The following is a 19,885-nucleotide window of genomic DNA, read 5'->3' as shown; positions in this document are numbered from 1 at the left end:
CGCCGGGACGTACCACGGCTGAGGGGAGGCGGCGGGGGCAGGGCTGGCGTCCCCTCCCCGCCGCGGCAGTGGTACCGCCCCGCCGCCCAGGAGGCGCTGCGCGGCATGACGGCCGGCATGGCGGCGGGGCGGCTGGTCGCGCGCTCCTGGCGGCAGGCGGTGGCGCTGAGCAGGCGAAGGGGCTACCGGTAAGGGCGGGCTGCCGGTAAGGGCGAGCCCTCGGCGGGGGGAAAGGGGACGGGGGCGGGGAGCCGTGGGGAAGAAGCCCCTGAGGGAAGGGGGGGGGGCGCTGTGAGGGGAGAGTGAGGCGGGAAACGCCGCGCATGCGCCCTGGGGTTGGTCCGCGCCGCTGGGCTCTGCGCATGCGCGGCCTCGGGGTTGCCCCCTGAGGGGGCATTGGGGGTGTTTTTGTGAGGCGTTTCTGTCAGGTGTTGGGGGCTTTGAGGTTCCTTTTCGTCCCTGGAGGGGGTTTGAGGTGTTAAAGTGGTTCTTAGTGCTGAAAACGGGGCAGCTCGAGTGAAAGGGTCCTGCGCCAGCTGTACTAGGTGCTTGGGGGCCAGATTCTGAGATAAGGGAATCATAGCCAGTCATATCAATGTGTGAATTGATAAGGAGCAGTTGTAGCTAATCACGGCACTTCAAAGCACAAAAAACACCGTAACAGTGTCCCTGTTAGGGTCAAGGTCAGCATTAAAGCATGTTTCCCTGTCAGAGTTGCTGTAAGGCTTTAGTGTTGGAATGCTCCATGAGGGGCGGAAAAAGTGTCTTAATGTAAGGGTTTTTACGTTAAAAGCAGCAAAACCTTTTTGAGCAATTGTAAGAAGGCGTTGTGTCCAGCTCTGACCTGGGTGCAAGCACAGCAGGAGCAAGTTCATGAGAATCTGTCTTCTACAGCCGTGGGTATGTGAGTGAGCTCTGCAGCCCTGTAGCAGCTGGGCAGCTGGAAGTAAATGGGTCTGCATTCACTACATCCCATTTTGTGGTATTCCACTTGCATAAACACACCGTGCCTGTCTAAAGTACTTAAGGAAAGGTCCTGCTTTTAGCTGGGTCCCACCTCTAAAACACAGATTGGTTTTTCTAATTTACATTCAGGATTTTCTTTCTAAGATGCAGCCATTCATGAAAACTACCTTAAAACCATGATACCCCCCCCCCCCCCCCCAAAAAAATCACGAAACTTATCCAATGCAATTTTATTTCCATACCCTCTCGTCTCCAGAAATTAGGGCCGTAAGAGAGACATCAAATGTGAGTTTTATAGTAGTCATTTGGGGTTACTAACAATACAGCGTTTCCAGTTACCTGTTCCTCATTAATGTTTTAATCAATTTTGACTTGTAGTCCAGAATCTCATTAATCTGGTCTTGCTGTATACACTGAAAACTCTGTTTGGTTTATAGGTGCTCTTCCAGTAGTACAGCTCAGAAGGCTGCTGAAAACATAGAAGGTATGATATTTCAATTACTTGTTTCTTCCCTTATTTTTTTTTCCCACACTGTATGCGCTGTCATGAGATAAAGAAGGCACTGAATGCCCTCTTTGCCTTTATTACTTTTTCTTTACCCTCATCTTCGTTGTGAAGAGATGTCCTGGCTTAATTTGCTTGATTACCCTTACCACCACGCAGCTCTGATCAGAGAGCGTGAACTGAGTTGTGCACTTCCATCAGCTGTCCAGTTGCTCTTTGAAACAGAATAAAATTGATATTGACAGCATCCAACAGCAAGGAATTTTTCACCTTAATCCTCAGAGTTTTCTTCTCCACGTTCTGTACCATACTGCTGCTACAGGCTGTGGGAAGAGGAGTGGACAGCTCTTGGAAGAATCGATACAGAGGCAGTGGGGAAAGTGCCTCTGGGGTTTGTGATCAGGACTTCCTGCGTATTCCTTTGTGAATGAGCTTGCTACAGGGCTTTGCTAACTACCCCCAGGTTCCTTTGGCGTTGTCTCTTTATCTTCTCTGGGAAAGCTGGGAGGGCTGGCTTTGTTCAGCTCTTTATGCTGTCAGTTGGTGTCAGGCCGGAGGAGCTGGAAGTGGGGAGGGTGCTTTGCTGCAGTTCCCAGGCAAGCTGGATTGGGGAGGACAAATGGGCAGAGGCAGCAGACTTAAAAGTGGGGGACTGAGAGCAGGAAAGCAAAGGACTGGGGAAGGTTGGAGCTCAAGCTGGAAGGTGCGGGAGAAGGATGGCTGAGGAAATGTGGGTGAGTAAGTGGATAGGTCTCTGAGGCAAGAAGAAACCTCAGGGCCCTGATCCTGTCTCTGCGCAGGACTGCTGATCTGCCTGCCAGCCGTTTCTGTTACCACTGCAATAAATTGTGGCCTATGCCAATCTGTGGTTTTGAAGACTTTGCTGAAATCTTTTCAACTATATTAGCTCAAATCATCAATTTTGATTAGGCCAGGGTTTTCTCTGGACACCTGTTAGCTTTTAATAATAACTTTAATATTGTTTCTCATAGTTACTCAAGAAGAAATTGTGCTTCCACGAAGGAAAACCTGGTGAGTGTTTACTGTTGGAATATCTCTTGGCCTGCAAAAAAATAAATCATTGCTAGACAGCTGAATGTAACCTGTCTGTGAATGAGAATGGAGCATGGCTGTACCAAAACCAGTCAGGCATTGCTGCCTGCTACAAGAGATTTTGTTTTTTCCCCTAGGAAAAAACATGCTGTTTGTCTTAGTTATGATCAGTACTTCACTTGAAAGTGTACAACAAAGATGAAAAGGAAAAATAGGGTTGCTGTAATCTTAGATTTAATGCTCCAGGAGGGACGGTTGCTGCTGACTGGAAGCTCTGGGAATATTCCCAACTCTTCCCCTTAGTGCAGAGTATGTACAATCTGTTTCTGCCCTCTCTTTCAAAAAAACATTAGAAGAATTGTAAGCACAGTTCAGTTACTTTGCAAAAGATTACATTTGCTAGAAATCTGCAAAATCAATTTAATTTGGCTGTCTGCATGTAGGAATGTTTCTTTCAGCAAAATAAACACGGCCATTGATAGCCTGCTGAATAAAATGCTGTTTAGAAATGATACAGCTGAACAAAATCTATTTTGTTGTGATTCTCCTAGTACTCTAAAGCAGTTAAGCTGAAATTGCACGACTGTACCACAAAAAATAAATTGATAGCTAACTGACGTCTGTATACAAACCCCAAACAAGACCACATTCACCTAAACACTGTTAGTGGCCTTTTCTTTGTGTGCTTGAAACACAACCCAAGTCTTAAGGATCAACAGACAGGGGAGTTGCAAGCAGTATAGGTTGTTTTGTTGCTTTTGTTCCCCTCCCAAGATTCCTCTTAGGGAGAAGGCCTCGTGTATCCTGTCCCTCAGAGCTGGGGTAGCCCTAAGGGGCTCTGAGAGGAGCTTTCCAGGGAATTTTTTCTGTACCTTCCCTGTGTTTTCTCTTTCATAATGTATAGCAAGGTAACTGGTGGTAGCAGGAAATACACAAATATTTCTGGTTTTCCTCAAAGTCTTGCCTTTTCCCCATAGTTCCAGGAGCGTTTTTGCATTTAAATTTTCTATCTCTTGAGAAAAGTGCTGTTTTCTAAGTGAAGCAAACGCACTATTTTCTAGAACTGAAAATCCTTACAGGCTGCAATAATCCTTTGCTTATTCTGTAATATGTAGCACTAAAAATCTGCAACCCAGCATTAATCAAAGCTTCTTTTGCATTTAGGGATAAACTAGCAGTTCTCCAAACATTGGCTTCTACTGTGAATAGGGTAAGTAGCTTTGTTACGATCATGGATACGGGTCAGACTGTTCATCCTCCTGCGTGTTGGCCTATTACGCTGGAGGCTTTTACTTCTGCCTTGGCCAGAAATGAAAGACAGGATTTTTGCATTTGGTTTTTACAGGGTCTTCTCTTCTGCTCAAACTTTTTGCTGTGTCCTTAAAGTCTCTTTTTCTAGTGAAAAGAGAGCTGTAACTTATCATAGTTAAAAATATTACAGGAAAGGCTTTAATATTTTGATAAGGCTTTTGCTAAAATCGAGAGCAAGTTCTCTTACCAGTTTAGCTTTCCAGTCCACTCTGCCTCTTGCCCATCTCAGTCTAGAACATAAACCTTCCAAAGAGCAATCAGTGTCTACTCCTGCTGGGCAACAATTAATGCTGTGATGCATTTCTTTAACACTGTCTGGAACTCTGGAAATTGAATCTGATCCTGCAAGTCCCTCAGATCTCCTGAGGCGATTAAAGCTGGGGATCCTACTTGCTTTAAGGTCGCTGCTTGTCATACACCAGTAAGGCCCCTTTGTGGTCACTGTGTTAGCCTGCATGTAGATGCATAACAGAAACGCCTTTTAAATGGTTCCCAAACAGCCTATTGTACAAGTGGAGTTCTTGTAAAATGCAGATCAGGTGGTTATGATGGAACTGTTCATCGTGCCTTCTGTCCCTTGAAGCAGTGTGATACATCACAGCATGCCTGCTTACATAACTGAAAGCGTTTCAGTCCTGGGTTCTCCTTTCTACAGGATCCTACTGCTGCTCATTATATGTTCCAGGATGACCCTTTCCTTATGCCAAAAAATTCAGCTAATGCTGTGAGTATTTCCTCTGAAATCCTTGAAATCCTCCTTTGCCCTGTGAGAATGTTATCTATTTGAAGTCTTGTTTTAATTACAGAAGAAAGTGAAATATCAGAATTCCTGTTCTTGTTTCCCCTCTGTGTATGTCTGAACACATAGTAACTGTAATGCTTTTCTAGACAAAGCTACCCTGCCTACACAAAGTTACTTCTTTTTCTTTCCTGCACTGTAGGGACCTTTTGTCTGACATAGTTCCGTTAACATTCCTGAATAAGTGATATTGCAAGTGTTGAGGTTTTGTGCTTATAGTTTAGTTGGATTTGAATTATATGCGAAATAAAACACGGATGGTTACTAGTGTGCCTGTTACTGCATGCGATTAATTAGTTGTTGTGGCCAACTGCCAGGACTTTTATCCACAGAACAGCTATTTGGTAACATAGGTTTTTGGAAATAGTAATGAGGTAGTAATAAAAGGAAGAAGGAAAGGAGTCTGTCCGTGATGTTACCTTTGCCTAAGATTAAAGAGTGTGAAGCTGAGGCAGGAGAAAGCAGAACTGAAAATAAGGGCAAGAAGAAAGTGCTGTGCGTGATAGTAAGATATGTTTTGGCAAGTCAGTGATAGGACTAGGAGAGGACTTCAGCAGTTCTTTGGCATACCAGCCGTGTAGTGAGGCCAGAGGAAGGTGAAGGAGGCTTTCAAATGTCCAAAGTTTTAAAAGAAGCGGTGAAGGAGGGGCCGACTCTAGAACTTGAGGAAAGGCTGCAAATGAGAATTGGGTGATGCCAGTGATGCTCTTGAAAACGAAAACCAGAGAGAAACTTCATGTCATACCTCTAAAAAGAGAGAAGAGCTTGACCTTGAGGTAGTAAAGCAAAGTTCAGATGCATTTGATACAGAACTTCATTCCTTAATACCGTAGAACTGTCTCATTTAAAGAACAGACATCCTTACCTTGGCATAATACCAGAAGATTTATGCGACATGTTGTTCCTGTCCTTGTGTTTTTACTAAGAGCTGAAAATATGTGCGTTTAATTTGATCCCATCAGAACGCTGAGTGTTACAGAAGCTGTTTTTTGTTGCTCTGATTCTTTTAGTTATGTGTTTCTTCATCAAACTCTTGTTCTCTCCTTCCTATGCAGCGTCTGCTTTCATTGTCAAAGGAGTCGGGGAGAAATGCTGCAAAATACATCATTAAGCAATTTCCTCAATATTTTGACAAGATTCTTGCAGAACCTAACGTAGCAGTAAGCTTTTTGCTTTTCATTTTCATTATATTTGTGCTGTGTCAGGTAGTGAAATCAACTGTTAGACTGGGCAGAAACTAATGTAAAAAAGATAATGTTGATAACTGGTTTGCAGACAGCTATGGAAGAAATGCTGTGTTTTCAGTGTTTTCCAAGTGAAACTAAAGTAGATTCAACATCATGCAGGTTTTTCAGATAAAAGTAAGGAAAGAAATGCTGTGTAGATATTGACTTCTGTGGAGGAAAGTGGGAGGTGAGGATGTGTGGTTCTTCATCACCACAAGGGCTGCTGCTGTTGGGCTGGGGGGGCCTAATAAAGGCTCTTAGCCAATGAAAGATTATCAAAGCAGTGTAGTGGGTGAAGAATTAAACGTACTCGGTTAGTGTTTTACCTATGAGAAGGTTTGAGCATGAGCTTAACTTGTCCTCTGTGCTTTCAGTGCTTGATGCCCGTGTCTCTCACACCTCAGCTTGAAGGAGTGAACGAGGAAGCTCTAAGAGAGCGCATCAACCTCAGGATGGTGAAAGCCTCCGTGGACCTGTTCGATCAGCTCCTGCAAGCAGGTGTGTGGCTGCCTGCCACGTTCTGAGCTGGAGCTCTACTTAAGTTGTTAAAAAAGTGTTTTAGTAGTTGGCGCAGGTTAACACAAGTTAGTCACATTCAATTGGAACTGGAGAGGTAACTGCTTCATGTGTTCACATTCATCCTGTCCGCTTGAATTTGGCTGTCAGGGAGCGTAGTTTAACCCATGCATAATGACAGAACTCCCTGCTGCTTGGTGTAACCACATCCAGAGCGTGTGTGGAGGCCAAAGCTTCATATGGAGGCAGTTTTCATGACCATGTTGCTAATTTTTTTGTGACTGTCTTTGGTCTGGCGAACTGGTTCTCCAGAATTATCAGGCCCTCCCTATCCACGGCTTGTCTGATGTCGCTTTGGTGACACAGAGAACAAGGAGTTTCCTGACCAAGAGACAGATGATACAAGGTGGTACTAAGCTCTGTACTGCTGTGGTGCACTGTTACAGCATACCAGCGGAGTGCCCCGTCTGTGCCCTGCCCGCAGTTAATGAGTCTTTCTTGGTTCCTCCTTATTCTGGATCTTACCTCTGTCGTGGGCAAATGAGAAGGAAGCAGAAGAAAACAAACTGCCACAGCCTCTGAAGGAGGAAAACTTAGTGGGAAGGTGAGACCTTCCCATACCCACTGAAAGATGGAAAGAAGATTCCATCAAATCACTCTTTTGTTGGTTTTAAATCTGTTTCATAGGAAATGTATCCTTGGAGTAGTTGTGAAAAGCACTTTCTAGTTGCAGTGTTGTTTGTGCCTGTGCTGATTCACAGTTTCAGTTGCTAGCTGCAACTCCCTTCTCCCACTTGGTCAGGAAAGCTCTACCCTTTCTGTGGCATTAACAGAAAAACAGATACGCCTGTTTACTTAAAATCATCTTCTGCTATAAGTGGTTCCAAGGAAATTTTAATTTCATACCTCAGTTTTACAGACTCGCTAGAGAACATCTTTGTCAGAAGAGAACCAAGTGGTGTTCAAAGGTGCTCTGATAGGGCTGTACATTGAATAGTGTGCTTTTCACTCTCTCTGACTGCTGTACATCGTTATTTTCTGTAGGTACCCCTGTATCTCTGGAGACCACAAACAGCCTTTTAGATTTGTTATGCTTCTACGGAGATGGAGAATCTGCTCAGGAAGAACAACGTGCAGAGAAAGAGGATTTGGAAGAATCGGGGGTATGAAAAACATGTTGAGTTCTATTTATTTCTCTTCATAAGTTGTTAGAGTGTATGGAGGTGATGTCGAGATTTTTGTACTGTGATTCCCTAACAGGAAGATGGCGTGAGGTGGGTCAGATGCAGCCAACATTCCCTAGAAGTACAGTAGCTATAAAAATCCTGTGTCTGACCTACTAGCAAAAGTAGTTTCCATAAAGATGAACTTTGCAGCCAGAACCCTGCATCAGCTTAGTTCTGCTGACCTGTGTTTAAATACATTTTTCCCACTGCCAGCTTTGGTTTCGTAGCTCACCTCCAGTGACAGCTTCTAGTACATCTAACATAGATGAGCATGGCCATTTTATTCCAGCCCAAACCCTAAAATCTGGGTTTTAGTGAAGTTGAGAGCTCGGAGTATCGGGTCACTGGATCAGCAGGAAATGTGTTACACACGACCTGTCCTTGGGGGGTTGAGGGAGAAAGGGTTTTATACGTGATGTGATACAGTCTAAGTATTTTCAACAGTTCCACAAATTATATATATAATCTGCCTCATCAGTGTGTTTAGTAGCATAAACAGGGTTCTTAACTTAACTAGTTTCCCAAACATTATAATGCAAATCGTTTTAATGTAACTAATTTTTAAAAAACAACAGCTTTGGTAGTTTATAAATTGCTACTGAACTTCTGCGTTGTTACCGAAACATATTGTTTGATGTCTGTCGATAACTTTGAATTCTGAGGAACTCATTTCTGCAAAAAAATCTCTTCAGGTGAATGCTTCAGAGCAGAAAACTCCAAAGAGACCACTCCAAAGAGGTCCACGCTCGTCTGGCTCTAGATGGAGGTATAGAAAATGTTGCTGATATTCTTGCATTCAGTTCACTGTGCATTTGTATTGTTATAAAACTGACTTAAAGCCCATGCTTGCAGGCATTACTTGTTAAATACAGCTCCTTTAAAAGTGCTGGTGGAGGTCTAGTAAGCGATTGTAGAATAGCTCAAAGGATGAGGACTAATATGTCAGCCCCTAGAAGTACAGCCCGTAATTTTGTTTTGTATTTCAAATTGTTTTCATAAAGGTATCTTAAATTGAGTTCTGTAACATCCAGCTTGTTTGTTGATTCTAGGGAGAACAACAATGCTGAAAGGATATTTAAGATAATGCCAGAGAGGAATGCACACTCCTATTGCACAATGATCCGTGGGATGGTCAAGGTAAAGTCACCTTTTAGTGCTGAGAGGTGTTTTTTTTTAACTTTCTGAAGTCTCACACAGATGGTTTATTTTCTTTGTTTATTGTTTTTTTTCCAGCATGGGGCTTCTGCTAAAGCTTACGACGTGTATACAGACTTGCTGAATGAAAGGCACAAGGGTAAGTGCCTGCTTCTTTTGGTTTATGGGCTTCTGAGTAGCAGAAATGAGTTGTTGGGTGTGTGAATATTTCTTTCATGGCAATGATGATTGGCGCAGGGGTACGGACCTCAGCTAGATCATGGGAGCTGAATGCAAACTCTTTATTTCAGTGCAGCTGGCGTGTGGCTGGCTCACTGGAAACAGATTTGCATGAGAACTTCGCCAGAAGCTGAGCCATGTTGTAACAAACTGTTCTCTTTAGACTACAGTTGTCAGTTAAAGTGAATTATCTTACGTTTTTCAGCCGATGTGCACACGTTCAATGCACTGATCGCAGCAGTCCCGTTTCTGAAGGACAGGTCCCCAGAAAGATGGGAATTAGTCAAGGTAAGGAGGTAGAGAGGAAGAGGTAGGAGCGTGGGGGCTGGCTCTCCGTTATTGGTACAAGTTTGCAGTTGTTACGAAGCTCATTTTTTAGCATCGGTTTTGTAAGATACTAATATCTGCTGCAAAGGAATTATGCTAGTTTAAGCATGCAAACTAACTGTGAAGGAGTGAAAAACGTACAAAACCCGACCTTGTCCTTGCAGAACAGTTCTGCCTTCTGAGAACTTACTGATCCGAGAGCTGCCAAGCCAGAAAGTAATTGGGGAAATTATGATGGGAGATAATTAAAAACTCCTCTCTGAATTGCAATGCATAGTGTTATGGTGGAAATGGAATTTTGAGGGGTAACATTAGAGGTTCCAGTTCTAATAACAGTGGTAAGGAAGGTTAGTAAGGAAACTTAACAATTTCCCTGATACTCTGGACACAAACCTCCAAGATCAAATGTGATGCAACTTTGTAGTCTTGTTTCTTCTTGAAATTAATTAAAGATTAGACAGTACTTCCTTAATAAATGATAGTTGAGGCAGTGTTTTCACTTGCAGGGTGTGAGAAGGATTAGGTTGGTGAATTGCATCTGTATCTGCTTGAAAGTGGAACTGTGATGTGTGATGTATGAAACCCTGAGGATTTGTGTTTTGTTGTCTTTGAAGGTCTTCTTGAATCACATGGTGCAGCAGGAAGTGCAGCCAAATGTGCTAACGTTTAATGCTGTGCTGAAGACTCTGAGGCGGTGTGGCGGCATAGGCAGAAGTGTGGCTATATCAGTAATAAAGGAGATGGAAGCGCTCGAAATTGGTAAGAGAACCAGAACATCACCTCCAGAATAGTTAGCTTAAGAGCTCAGCATTTCCAGCTGTAGGGAAAAAGTTTAAGGCCAGTGGAAAAATATTTCTCGCTGTGTTCTTGATTTTGCTGTTTGTTTCCTTTTGCGAGAGAACTGAGACAGAAAAAGGTGTAATTTTTGAGTTGTGGCCTGCAGACTTTAAACTGAATTGTTGTCCAGAGTCTCTGTTCTCTATTGATTACTAATTACAACATCGTGGGTGCATTTAGCACTTGGGACAAGTGATGGGACAAGTAATGAAGCATTTTGGTGCTACAGTCCCTTAGTTGAGGAGCATGTTTGTCATTACTTTGTTAGCTGTAGTTACATCTAGCTGCTCGAGGACAGGTGCGTTTATGCAGTGGGAAGTAGGTCCTAGCCTATGCGCTATTTCTCAGCTGTGTCCTTACTGCAGTGTTGTTGTAGAAATAGTAAATAATATAAATATACTCACAGCAGTCAGCTGAGTCTGTTAGCTTCCTATGGATCAAGGAGTAAATCTGACAAGCCACCCAAGCCATTTGAGGTCTATGTATCTACATTGTACAGCAGAAAAGCTTTTGGTGTAGATGATGTTCTGGTGATGTCAAGTCAACTTTTTAAAAAGCAGGGAATATCTGCACAGCTGATGTGATGCGTTGTAGAGTGCACTTTACCCTGGTAAAATGCCTGCTGATACAGTAGAGAGATGCTAACGAGCAGAATGGAAAACTAGGTCTGGAATGTTGCTGCTGTTAATTTAGAGCAGGGAAGCCTGGCTGCTTGTCCTGCAGCAACGTGATGCTCCAGCTGACAGTCCACCCTCAGATAACGTTTCTCAGAGTTGTAACGTGTGTGGGTGAGGGCTGGTCCAGCATTAGGGTGGAAAGGGAGAGCAATGATAGAGCAAATTCTGCATGACTGGAAGGCATGGAGACTGAGTTAGCTTGGGCATAAAGCTCAGCCAAGAATACCAAAGTAACCTCAATGTTTTTTCTTTTCAGAGCCTAGCCTCGCAACGTATGAACATCTTCTCTCTATTTTTTATAGAGCTGGTAGGTGCAGTATCAGCTTGTCTGTGAGTGTGTCCTGTCTAACACCTGCTTTAAATGCTTTCCAAATGTCATGGATGAAAGCTGTTGATTTAGGACATCAAATACGGTTTCTTATGTGCGCAGTCCTAGTGTTAACTGTTCTGTCTGATTCTACTTGAGTGAAGAAAAAGAAAGTATCTAAGAAGATAGGGAAGAAAGAGTCCTCGTGCTTTGAGAACTGGCAAAACTGGAAAGAAAGCCCCTTTCCTTTCCATTCGTAGCTTCAAGTCGGTATAGCTAAAGAGCAAATGCTACTCAGTCTCTGTGGAGGCTGGGTCTGAGTGTAACGTGATTTTATAGACTGTTTACTCACAGGAAAGAAAACGCACAAGGATTCTGCTTTCCTGAAACAGTTCTGTGCTTTGGAGCTGTCTTGAAATAGTTGTGGTAGAAGGCAGGAGCCCAACTGTTGGAGATCCTTTAGCTACAAATCCTTTGGCATGGGAAGAGAATAGACACTTGTTTTTGAAATGTATTGCTTTTCCCAGAACTGTCTTCAAACAAACTTCCTGGCCTGTTGGACTCCTTGCTAGAAAGTACTCGTCTCTGCCTGAGCCTGCCCTGTTTTTCTGTGGAAATGCGGTGATACTGGGGCAATCTGTAGTGCAAATAAAACTGCAGCTCGTGTGGAACACCACAAATAGGGGTACAGATAGGAGAATCTTGACACTTGTTCTGAATTTCTGGTGCTTGCTTCCATTTCCATAGTATCTTTGCAAACTCTTTACTAATGGAGCACGTAGTACAACTGTCATATTGCTCGTCTGTTTGTCCCGCAGTTGATCTTGGCCCATCAGGCATCATATCTGAGGTGCTAGAGGACGTTGAAAAGAGGAGTTTCACTGCCCAGGACCCTGATGATGGTATGAACTTCAATATATCTGACAACTTGCATTGCTTAAACATCTCTGAAGAGTTAGCTAGTGGATTTCAAGTACTTCTAGCTGGCTGGAAAGAATGTGTGCAGCTTGCTTTTACCAACCCTTTCTGATACATTTTTATATTTTTGGGCAGCTCTGGGGTGTACTAAAGAAGTGGGTGACCTGCCTGAACACTTATCTCTGTTGCATAACGAAGGAGGAGGGTGAAATGGCTGACATTCTTTTATTTTTAAACTTGCCCATTTAACAAATATTGCTGGTTTGGGTCAAATGAGAATGTAGCTTTTGTAAAACCACCCACATTCAAACAGATCAGCTGCTTAAATCTGAAATCTGGCTCCAAAAGCCCAGCAGTATAACTGCCCCCAGAACACTGGCTGGCAACCATGGCAGAGTTTCCACGTATAAAGTCAGAATCCCTGCTGTGTTGTCAAATTTAGCTACAGATTCAGCTTTCTGATTGAAGATGTCTCATCTGTCCCGTGGGAGGCTGGGTTAATGAGCTACTGTATGTCTCCTTGAAAGCAGGAATCTAACAGTTCATTTTTTCCATTTCAGCCAATTTTTTTGCCACCGCTATGCAAGTGGTAAGTACCTCTTCCCTGCGGTCACAGTTCCTTTGAGCCCTCCAGCTGTTTCAGAATTGCCTGTGAGATTTCCAGCCTGTCTCACAAGATTTAGCTCTCAGCATCTTTCCTTTCTTCACCTGTGTTTGTCACCTCCTGTAACTTTTCTCTGTAATTCTATGTTGTGTTTTTCATTTTTTTTTTGCTTGATACTTTCAAAGATGGTAACTTGTGTGTCTGTGTGCGTCTCTTGATAGAGACAGCTACACAGCTCTTGTCTCCTGTGCCCTGCTTCCTGCTTCTAGTGACCCTGCAGCAGTCAGACAGCCTGTGCAGTTTCAGTTTAGGTTAGAAAGCAGCTCTGGCTTTTGCCCCCTGAGGGAGTCATTCATTTTTCTCAACTAAACACAACGCCTACGCAGTCACTGCATAGAATTGCTTCCCATTAAAAACTGCCAGCTTATTATTCTTCGTACTTCTTGAAAGTGATTCTCAGAAGAATGTATTGTGTTACATTTGGTAGCTTTAAAATCTGACTGGTTTATTGCAGTGCTGCGATCTTAAGGATATCAAGCTTGCCTATCGGTTAAATAAGGCAATGGAGACGGGAGATAACTGGAAATTCTTGGACATGGCTCAGTTAAATTCCTACTGGTGAGTGAAGTGCACTTCATGTTTGGTGTCTTGTGTATTGTTGTTGATTTGAATGTAAACTAGAATTCAGACCTCGCGCAGAACGCTGCTTTTTGTTGCATATCAGCTAGCCATTATGTGTGCGGTTTGGGAATTAGGTGACAAAGTACCTCTTAAGAACAGTGATAGCTTAGGATTTATTTTTGGCTTGTTGCCTTTTCCGAACTGAAAGTGTCTTGGAGCATGAGAAATCAGATGAATTCATCAGCTCATAAATGTCAGAAGGCTAAATGTGTAAAACAGATCATAGATGATCATCAAACTCTGTTAACAAAGTCATGCCTCTTTAGTGGTCCCTCGTGTGTTACAGGAAAACTGTTATCCAGCCAAGGGGACAGGGAAGGAACACAAGTCTGTAACCCAGACCCTCCACTGCCTCGGCTTAGCTTAATCCCCCTCCCACAACTCCATTAACCAGCTGAATTTTCTACAGTCCTGTTCGCTACTTAACATGGCAATTCAGGAGGTGGCTGTGGTGGATACACCAAGCCAGCATGCACAGCAGGACTAGCTCTCTGCTCACTGCTGTAGAGAGAGGCTGCAGTGCTCCAGGTGTATCTAGGCACCAAACTCAAATGATTTTACTACTTGCCTGTGTAACCAAGGCATCTAGATCATGCTGACCAATGTCATCAACTGCTGCAGTCACTGAATGTAATTAAGGACTTGGGTTAGACTGATTTGAAGGAAAGCTTGCTAAGGCATTGCAACTAGAATGCTCCAGTAGGTTCATGAAAATAATTACCATCAAAATAAGATGCAGTTTCAGAGGTGGGGTGATTCTTATGATCTGGCCTCATTTAGCTTGTAAGTAAATCAAGAAAAAGTAATGGAAAGTAATATCAAGTGGTTCCTAACCTGAAATTGAATTTGAGGGGGGTTCAGATACATCAAACTTGGTGTCAGGCAGAAAGGGTGCATTATTTAGGGATTTTAAAATGCAGTGGCCCACTTCTAATTCTGCCAATTACCTGCTGTCACCGCAAAGTTCTCCCCCCAAAAATGCTACTGCTTGTTTTAATTGTACTGAGTATTGCAGTCGTACAGTGAAGCTCCATGATGTGCAACACAAGTATGATCAGAGCACCATCATTTGCTGGCCCTTCTCTGGTTCCGATGATCTAATTGTTACTGAATCAGCATTTTTTCCTTCCTGTAGGTCAAAATTCTTTTCACTGTTGTGTATGATGGAACAAATCGATGTTGTGTTGAAATGGTACAGAGAAATGCCCCCTTCGGTAAGTGTATCTTATTGTAAGCAGGCTTTCAAGCTTTAGAATGAAGAAAGGGTACGGTTACAGTTCATTGAAGTGATTCTTCCTTCCTCAGCTCTTCTATCCGACTCCCAAAAATATCTTGGACCTCCTTCAAGCGCTGGATGCAGCCAATCACTTGGAAGCGATTCCGTCGGTCTGGGAAGGTCAGTGATAGCCACGTGGTCCCTCAGCCAGCTCCTCTGGTAGAGGCTGGAGGAATGAGCAGTGGGAGAACTTCCTAGCGCTCAGAATAGCCACAGTGAGATGCTTTGTCGTGAGGGACGTTGTTGCTGAGTACAGTGGTGAGATTACATTATTAGAAAAAGTGTGCTATCAGCTCTGCCTATCAGAGAGAGCCTGGCTGTGCCATATCATGCTGTAAAGGTTGGTAACGGTTAAATGTCAGCATCTTGGAAAACTGAATGCTCACCAGATAGCACCTTAACCAACAGTCCACGTTTAATTCCGTTTAAATTCTTTGCACCTTAAGCAGGGGAGACAAGCACAGATAGGGGCTTTAGCATGTCGAAAATACCCTACTAACTGCTGTCTTTATCTAAACAGATACGAAACTGCTCGGGTTTAATAGGAGACAAGACCTGCTGGAAGAGATTTTGTCTTTGATGAGCAGAGAGACGCATCCTGAAGAGGTAAGAGAGCCCAGTGAAAAGAGAGTAGAGGCGTATCCGTGTTTCTGTATGTGACACACAGACGGTATTTGAGCTGTGTTATTGTCAATGTACCTTAGAAATCCCATTGCTGTGCATATGCTGTTACAAATTCTCAGATCTGTGTGAGCTTGTGCAGGTCTGCTAAGCTCTCCAGATTGTGCTCAACTTGTAGAGAAACCTCACACTGACACAGAAGAGGAAGATCACTTCCATACCAAGTTCTGGAAGAGGAATCCAGCCCAGCAGTGAGGGCTGCCGAGCCAGAGCCTAACACATCTCTGGGGATGGCAGAACTTGGCAATTTTTGCCAAATATGTCAGTGCAACGAATGGTTTCTCAAGCTGAGGAGGGCTGAAGGCTTTTGCATGCTGCGGAGGTCTCTAAATGAAGCTCTCCCTCCCCAAAAGCTGTTTTGGAGCCTGCCTAGTGGAAACAAGCATCCTCAGAGAAGAGGGTTTTCTTTTTTTTTTTTTTTTTTTTTTTTTGCCAGGATTAACTGCTGTTAATTCACAGCATTAAATCACATCGGGACAGACCTGTAGTGTATGCAGAGGGTGTTGGAGAATGGCATTGAGGAGACGTTTGAATTAACAGCATGATCTTTTCACAGACTCAGCTGGCGTTTGCCAAGTGTGCTGAAGACATCAAAAACGTCCACGAGCAATCCTGGAGGGAGCAGGCCCCGTTGGCGTGGACAGGCAGCGCGCTGGGCCACGTCGCCGTGCTGTTCTCCAGGGTTGGGAGAACGCAGGACGCTTGGTGCGTGTGCGGCTGTCGGGAGCTCTTTGCTCGCTGGTGCTGTAGCTCAGGGCTTAACCACAGAAATCAAACATCAGTGACTGGTTTTCTGTTGTTTAACATGCTTTCTTTGTGCTGGTTTCTTTGAAACAAAGAAGTGACAAGTACCTTTCTAAAGACTTCAAACTTGTCACCAGTCACCCTTCCGATGTTTCGTGCAGCGTTTAAGATGTTCTGTGTTAAGCTGTTCAGTGATGTTAGCTGGTGTACGTCGCATCTGTGAGAATACGGCATGGGAGCTGTTCCAAACCTGGGGGAATGTCTTCAGGAAACACAGAGCTTGCCTGGGTCTCAGCAAGGGTTTCTCTAAGAGATTTAATACCTGTTTTTTCCCCATGTGTTTGTTTTGTTTGTTTTATTGTTTTTGTCCTTTTGAACAGGAAGGTGATGGAGCGGTTCCAGCAAGTCAACAGGATTCCCACGTGAGTACGCCTTGGTTCTGACTTGGCGTGCCGAGTCCCCCTTTGGTTGGCATCTTGCGTTTCTGTTACAACCAGCAGTAGTGCTCCGTATCTTACTGCCAAAGTGCGTGTGTTTGTCCCTGTGAGCACGGGTGTTTGTTTATCCAGCTGATACATTCTGAGACCTTCCTGCCTCCCAGAAAAGGTGAAGATGCAAAGGGAGGTTTGTGGGGTTGATCCTCAAGATGTCATTGAATGGAGCTGTGGGACATGGAGAACGGTGTCACTGATCGTATGCGTTGGAAGTCAGTTTAAGCAGCATTCCTGGGAACATCTCATTTCCCATGTGCTCAAAAAAAAAATCTAATGTGTTAAGCAAGCACTGGTGCTTCAGAGGTGTCTGGATTTCTGAAAGCAAGTTTATCAAGCCACATCCTAAATTTTACATGTCACCCTGTTAAGCTCCAACAGTTAGCTTTTTTTCTAAGGATTTTTGGGGAAAAATTATCTTTTTGAAGAAGCAAACAACTTCTAAGGAATATAATGTGTTTTAGGGAAAAAAAAACCTGCCTGGTGCTTACATAAAGGAACACCTCAGATGTGGTGTTGGAGATGTCACGTTCTCTGTGGCCTCCTGCACCCCTTAGGGTGTTTTGTACCGAGGGCAGCTGGTAACGGCACTTTGCTGTTCTGCAGACATCTGCCAGTGTGGCCAGGGAAGATTTGATGCTGCCAAGCCACCTCAGAGCCCTGTCTCGGTTCGGGGAATAAGGGGAGGAGAAGAATTCTCCTTGTGAAGTTGTGCTGCAGTTGGTGGTTTGTGGCTGCCATGGGTTATGGATGTGTAAGGAAAGAGTTTCCCCTGCTGTTAGCAAATGGGTCTGAGGGCTCTCCTGGTTGAAATGTCCCTTGCTCCCTGCAGCACGAGCTGCAGACCCTTACTTGTTTCCCTGCTGAGAGGCAAGAAAGGTGTCTCCAGCAACTGCCACGGGCGATGGAGGGGCAGAGCCAGCACTTGGACATGAGGTGGGGCCGGAGGAGCAGAGCGAGTTAGCTAGAGGGGAGGGTTGTTTAGGCTGCTGCTAAGGTTGGGTCCCTATCCTGAGCAGTGAGCTGCTACCCAAAGTAGACTTTGGTGCAAGGAGAAGGCCTGCTTCCTGGAAGGACAGGAGCTCCCAGCACACCACATTGATGTGGATGAAGGCTGGGGTGGAGTTTTAACACCTCTGGCAGGAGCAGAATTGGGCTGGTTGATCAGAAAAATCCCTCACTTCCTTTCCTGCTGTGAGTTAATGGCCACCTCGCCTGGGGCCCCACGAGCAGTCACTCTTTCCTTTCCTCTTGCAGTGACCGGGTGATGGATGAGTTCTTGAACTGTGCTAAACAAACCAATTCCCCCGACGAGGCAATTAAGCTGGTAAAGCTGGCAGCGTCCCTCGGTCTGTCTTCAGCACAGAGGCTTAAAAGCAGAGCAGAGAAGGAATTTGAACTCTCTGAAAGCCAGAGGTAAGTTGGACCCTATCCCTACTGCTAAAGGGGTGTAGTAGGCGGGGTGTTAGAGGGGTAATTCCTGTGCAGAGGCTTCTCTTCTGCTGGGGTGGCAGAGAGAACTGGCTTTCAGAATAACATGCCTTTATATTGGCTGATGGATTCACACCCCAAAAAATAACCGCTCAGTTTTCAATCCTATCTCCCCTGGGAGGAGATGAAACCCCCCATTATGGGGCTACCTGTGCCTGGTGCTCAGCTCTGTTATTGCCTTCATTTCCTAGCGTCTTCTCCCAGCTGAGTCTGCCCGCTTCAGATGCTGATTCCAGGCACGTAAAAGCAGGGAAGCGGCACAGGACAGACAGCCCTGCGTGTCCTGCAGGCTCTGAGGCTCGTGGTCAGCCTCCAGCACACCTGGGCAGCCACCACAGCTGGCTGCTGAGCTGACACAGGCACACCCGGGATGCACCTAGCCTCGAGAGCTGTTCGGTAGAGCCACGTTTGGTCCAAAGGAACAAATAACCAGGTTTCCTTGGCTCTCTGATGTCTGGGTAACCCAAGTCTGCTTTTCCAAAAGGAGAGGGGCGTGCCTCTGGCAACTGCTGCTGGGCCTGTCCCTTGCGGATGATAGGCAGCCCATAATGCTCCCTTTGGGGAGGGGGTTACAAAAGGCTACAACAGGGGACTGATGTTGACTGAAGGGTTTAAAATTTACAGGAAGGCCTTGGAGAGCATCCAGCCGGACAGCGACAGCAGCGATAGCAACAGTGACAGCGACAGTGACAGCGACAGCGACTAGCTGTCCCTCCTGCCTTCCCTTTGGGAAATCGGGGAGCAGCACGGCCGTGGTGTTGGGAGGCTCCCACGAGAAGTGAAACCACTGAAGAGGCGGCTTCGGGGAACTGCCAAAAACTGATTTCTACCCAGTGCTGCAGCACTCCAGACCCTTCCCACCGGTAACCTCTTGGCAAGAGGACGTTGTCCTCTGCAGAGCAGCTGAGATGCTGTCCTCTTTCACGGTCTGGGGAAGTTCAAGGTGGGCTGGGCTACCCTGCGGTCCCTTCCACACCTCTCACGCAGCGTGCCTGAAGCGCCGGGGGCTGCGGGGAGGGAGAGGAGTGCCGCTTTCTGGTAGCTGCTCAGCAGGTGCAGCTCCTTGAGCAACACCTTTCCTGGGCCTCCTGTGATGTGAAGCTGTGCTGGATTTAATTCCTTTCATGCTAATGTTCATGAATGACTTCAAATGATGTTCACTCTGTACATAAACAGTGTAAGTAAGTAACACAGCGTTTGTCACCTGTGGTGTTTTTCCTCATCTTGTTTGGGGACAGGCTTTGGACTCCAGAGGCTAAAAAGCTGCTCTGTACAGCTGGAGCTTGCTGCATCTAATAAATGTCTGACACTAAATACAGCCACCTTGTGATCGTCCCTGAGCAAAAGCTGTTGATTACAGCGCTGCTGCTGGTCTGTGGGAGACCACTAAGTGAAGTTTGTACAGAACGCAGCAAAAAAGCTGAGGAGGAGACTGGAAAGACAGACAACTGCTGTTCTGTTCTCTGCTGTGCAGTTAGCCAGCCCTCGTGGCAGTGTTACTGCACCTGGGCTCAGCTCGTACCGGAATTGTGGAAGGGTTTTTTTCTGAGATAGTTTGTGAACTTGCAAAGAAGCTCCTGACTGTGCTAAAACCCTGTCCTAGTGGTGGAGGAGTTAACAGCTGCCTGCCTGCCTGCCTTTGACCTTGGTGTGCCCAATGCTGCAGGGCAAGTCAAGAGCTCACTGCTGTGGGAGGCACTTGAGGGATAATCCAGTAACGAGCTTGGGACACAACAGCTGCTGCAGGCACAACTCCAGCTTAAGGGCTAAAAGTAAGGTGCTGCTCATGTTCTAGTAAGATTTGCAGTAAAGCTGGTTGAAGGCAGGGCTTGCTTCAGGAGGTAAACAGGCCTTGTGCCAGGAACGTGAGCTTAG

General features: G+C 45.1%; 1 protein-coding gene and 1 non-coding gene across 2 annotated transcripts; both read left to right on the top strand.

Annotated features, from left to right (window-relative positions):
- The first annotated feature begins 44 nt into the window (after window positions 1–44).
- PTCD3 (pentatricopeptide repeat domain 3) lies at window positions 45–19,328 on the top strand. Its single transcript, XM_048047848.2, has 24 exons — window positions 45–188; window positions 1,404–1,450; window positions 2,464–2,503; window positions 3,689–3,734; window positions 4,491–4,559; window positions 5,690–5,794; window positions 6,235–6,358; window positions 7,421–7,539; window positions 8,295–8,368; window positions 8,652–8,739; window positions 8,836–8,896; window positions 9,182–9,264; window positions 9,918–10,062; window positions 11,074–11,124; window positions 11,943–12,026; window positions 12,603–12,631; window positions 13,161–13,264; window positions 14,463–14,541; window positions 14,633–14,723; window positions 15,124–15,209; window positions 15,841–15,989; window positions 16,409–16,450; window positions 17,777–17,935; window positions 18,635–19,328. Exons 1-24 carry the CDS (start codon window positions 106–108, stop codon window positions 18,714–18,716), a joined length of 2,040 nt encoding a protein of 679 aa, XP_047903805.2. The 5' UTR covers window positions 45–105; the 3' UTR covers window positions 18,717–19,328.
- Window positions 8,973–9,115, top strand: LOC125180113 (small nucleolar RNA SNORD94). The gene has a single exon (XR_007158386.1). It is a non-coding gene; the product is annotated as a small nucleolar RNA SNORD94 (small nucleolar RNA).
- Window positions 19,329–19,885: the final 557 nt, after the last annotated feature.

The sequence above is a fragment of the Anser cygnoides genome, chromosome 4 (genome assembly GCF_040182565.1).
Source record: "Anser cygnoides isolate HZ-2024a breed goose chromosome 4, Taihu_goose_T2T_genome, whole genome shotgun sequence".
NCBI classification, from domain to species: domain Eukaryota; kingdom Metazoa; phylum Chordata; class Aves; order Anseriformes; family Anatidae; genus Anser; species Anser cygnoides.
The sequence above is the reverse complement of the archived record's forward strand: the minus strand, read 5'-3'. Positions and strand labels throughout refer to the sequence as shown.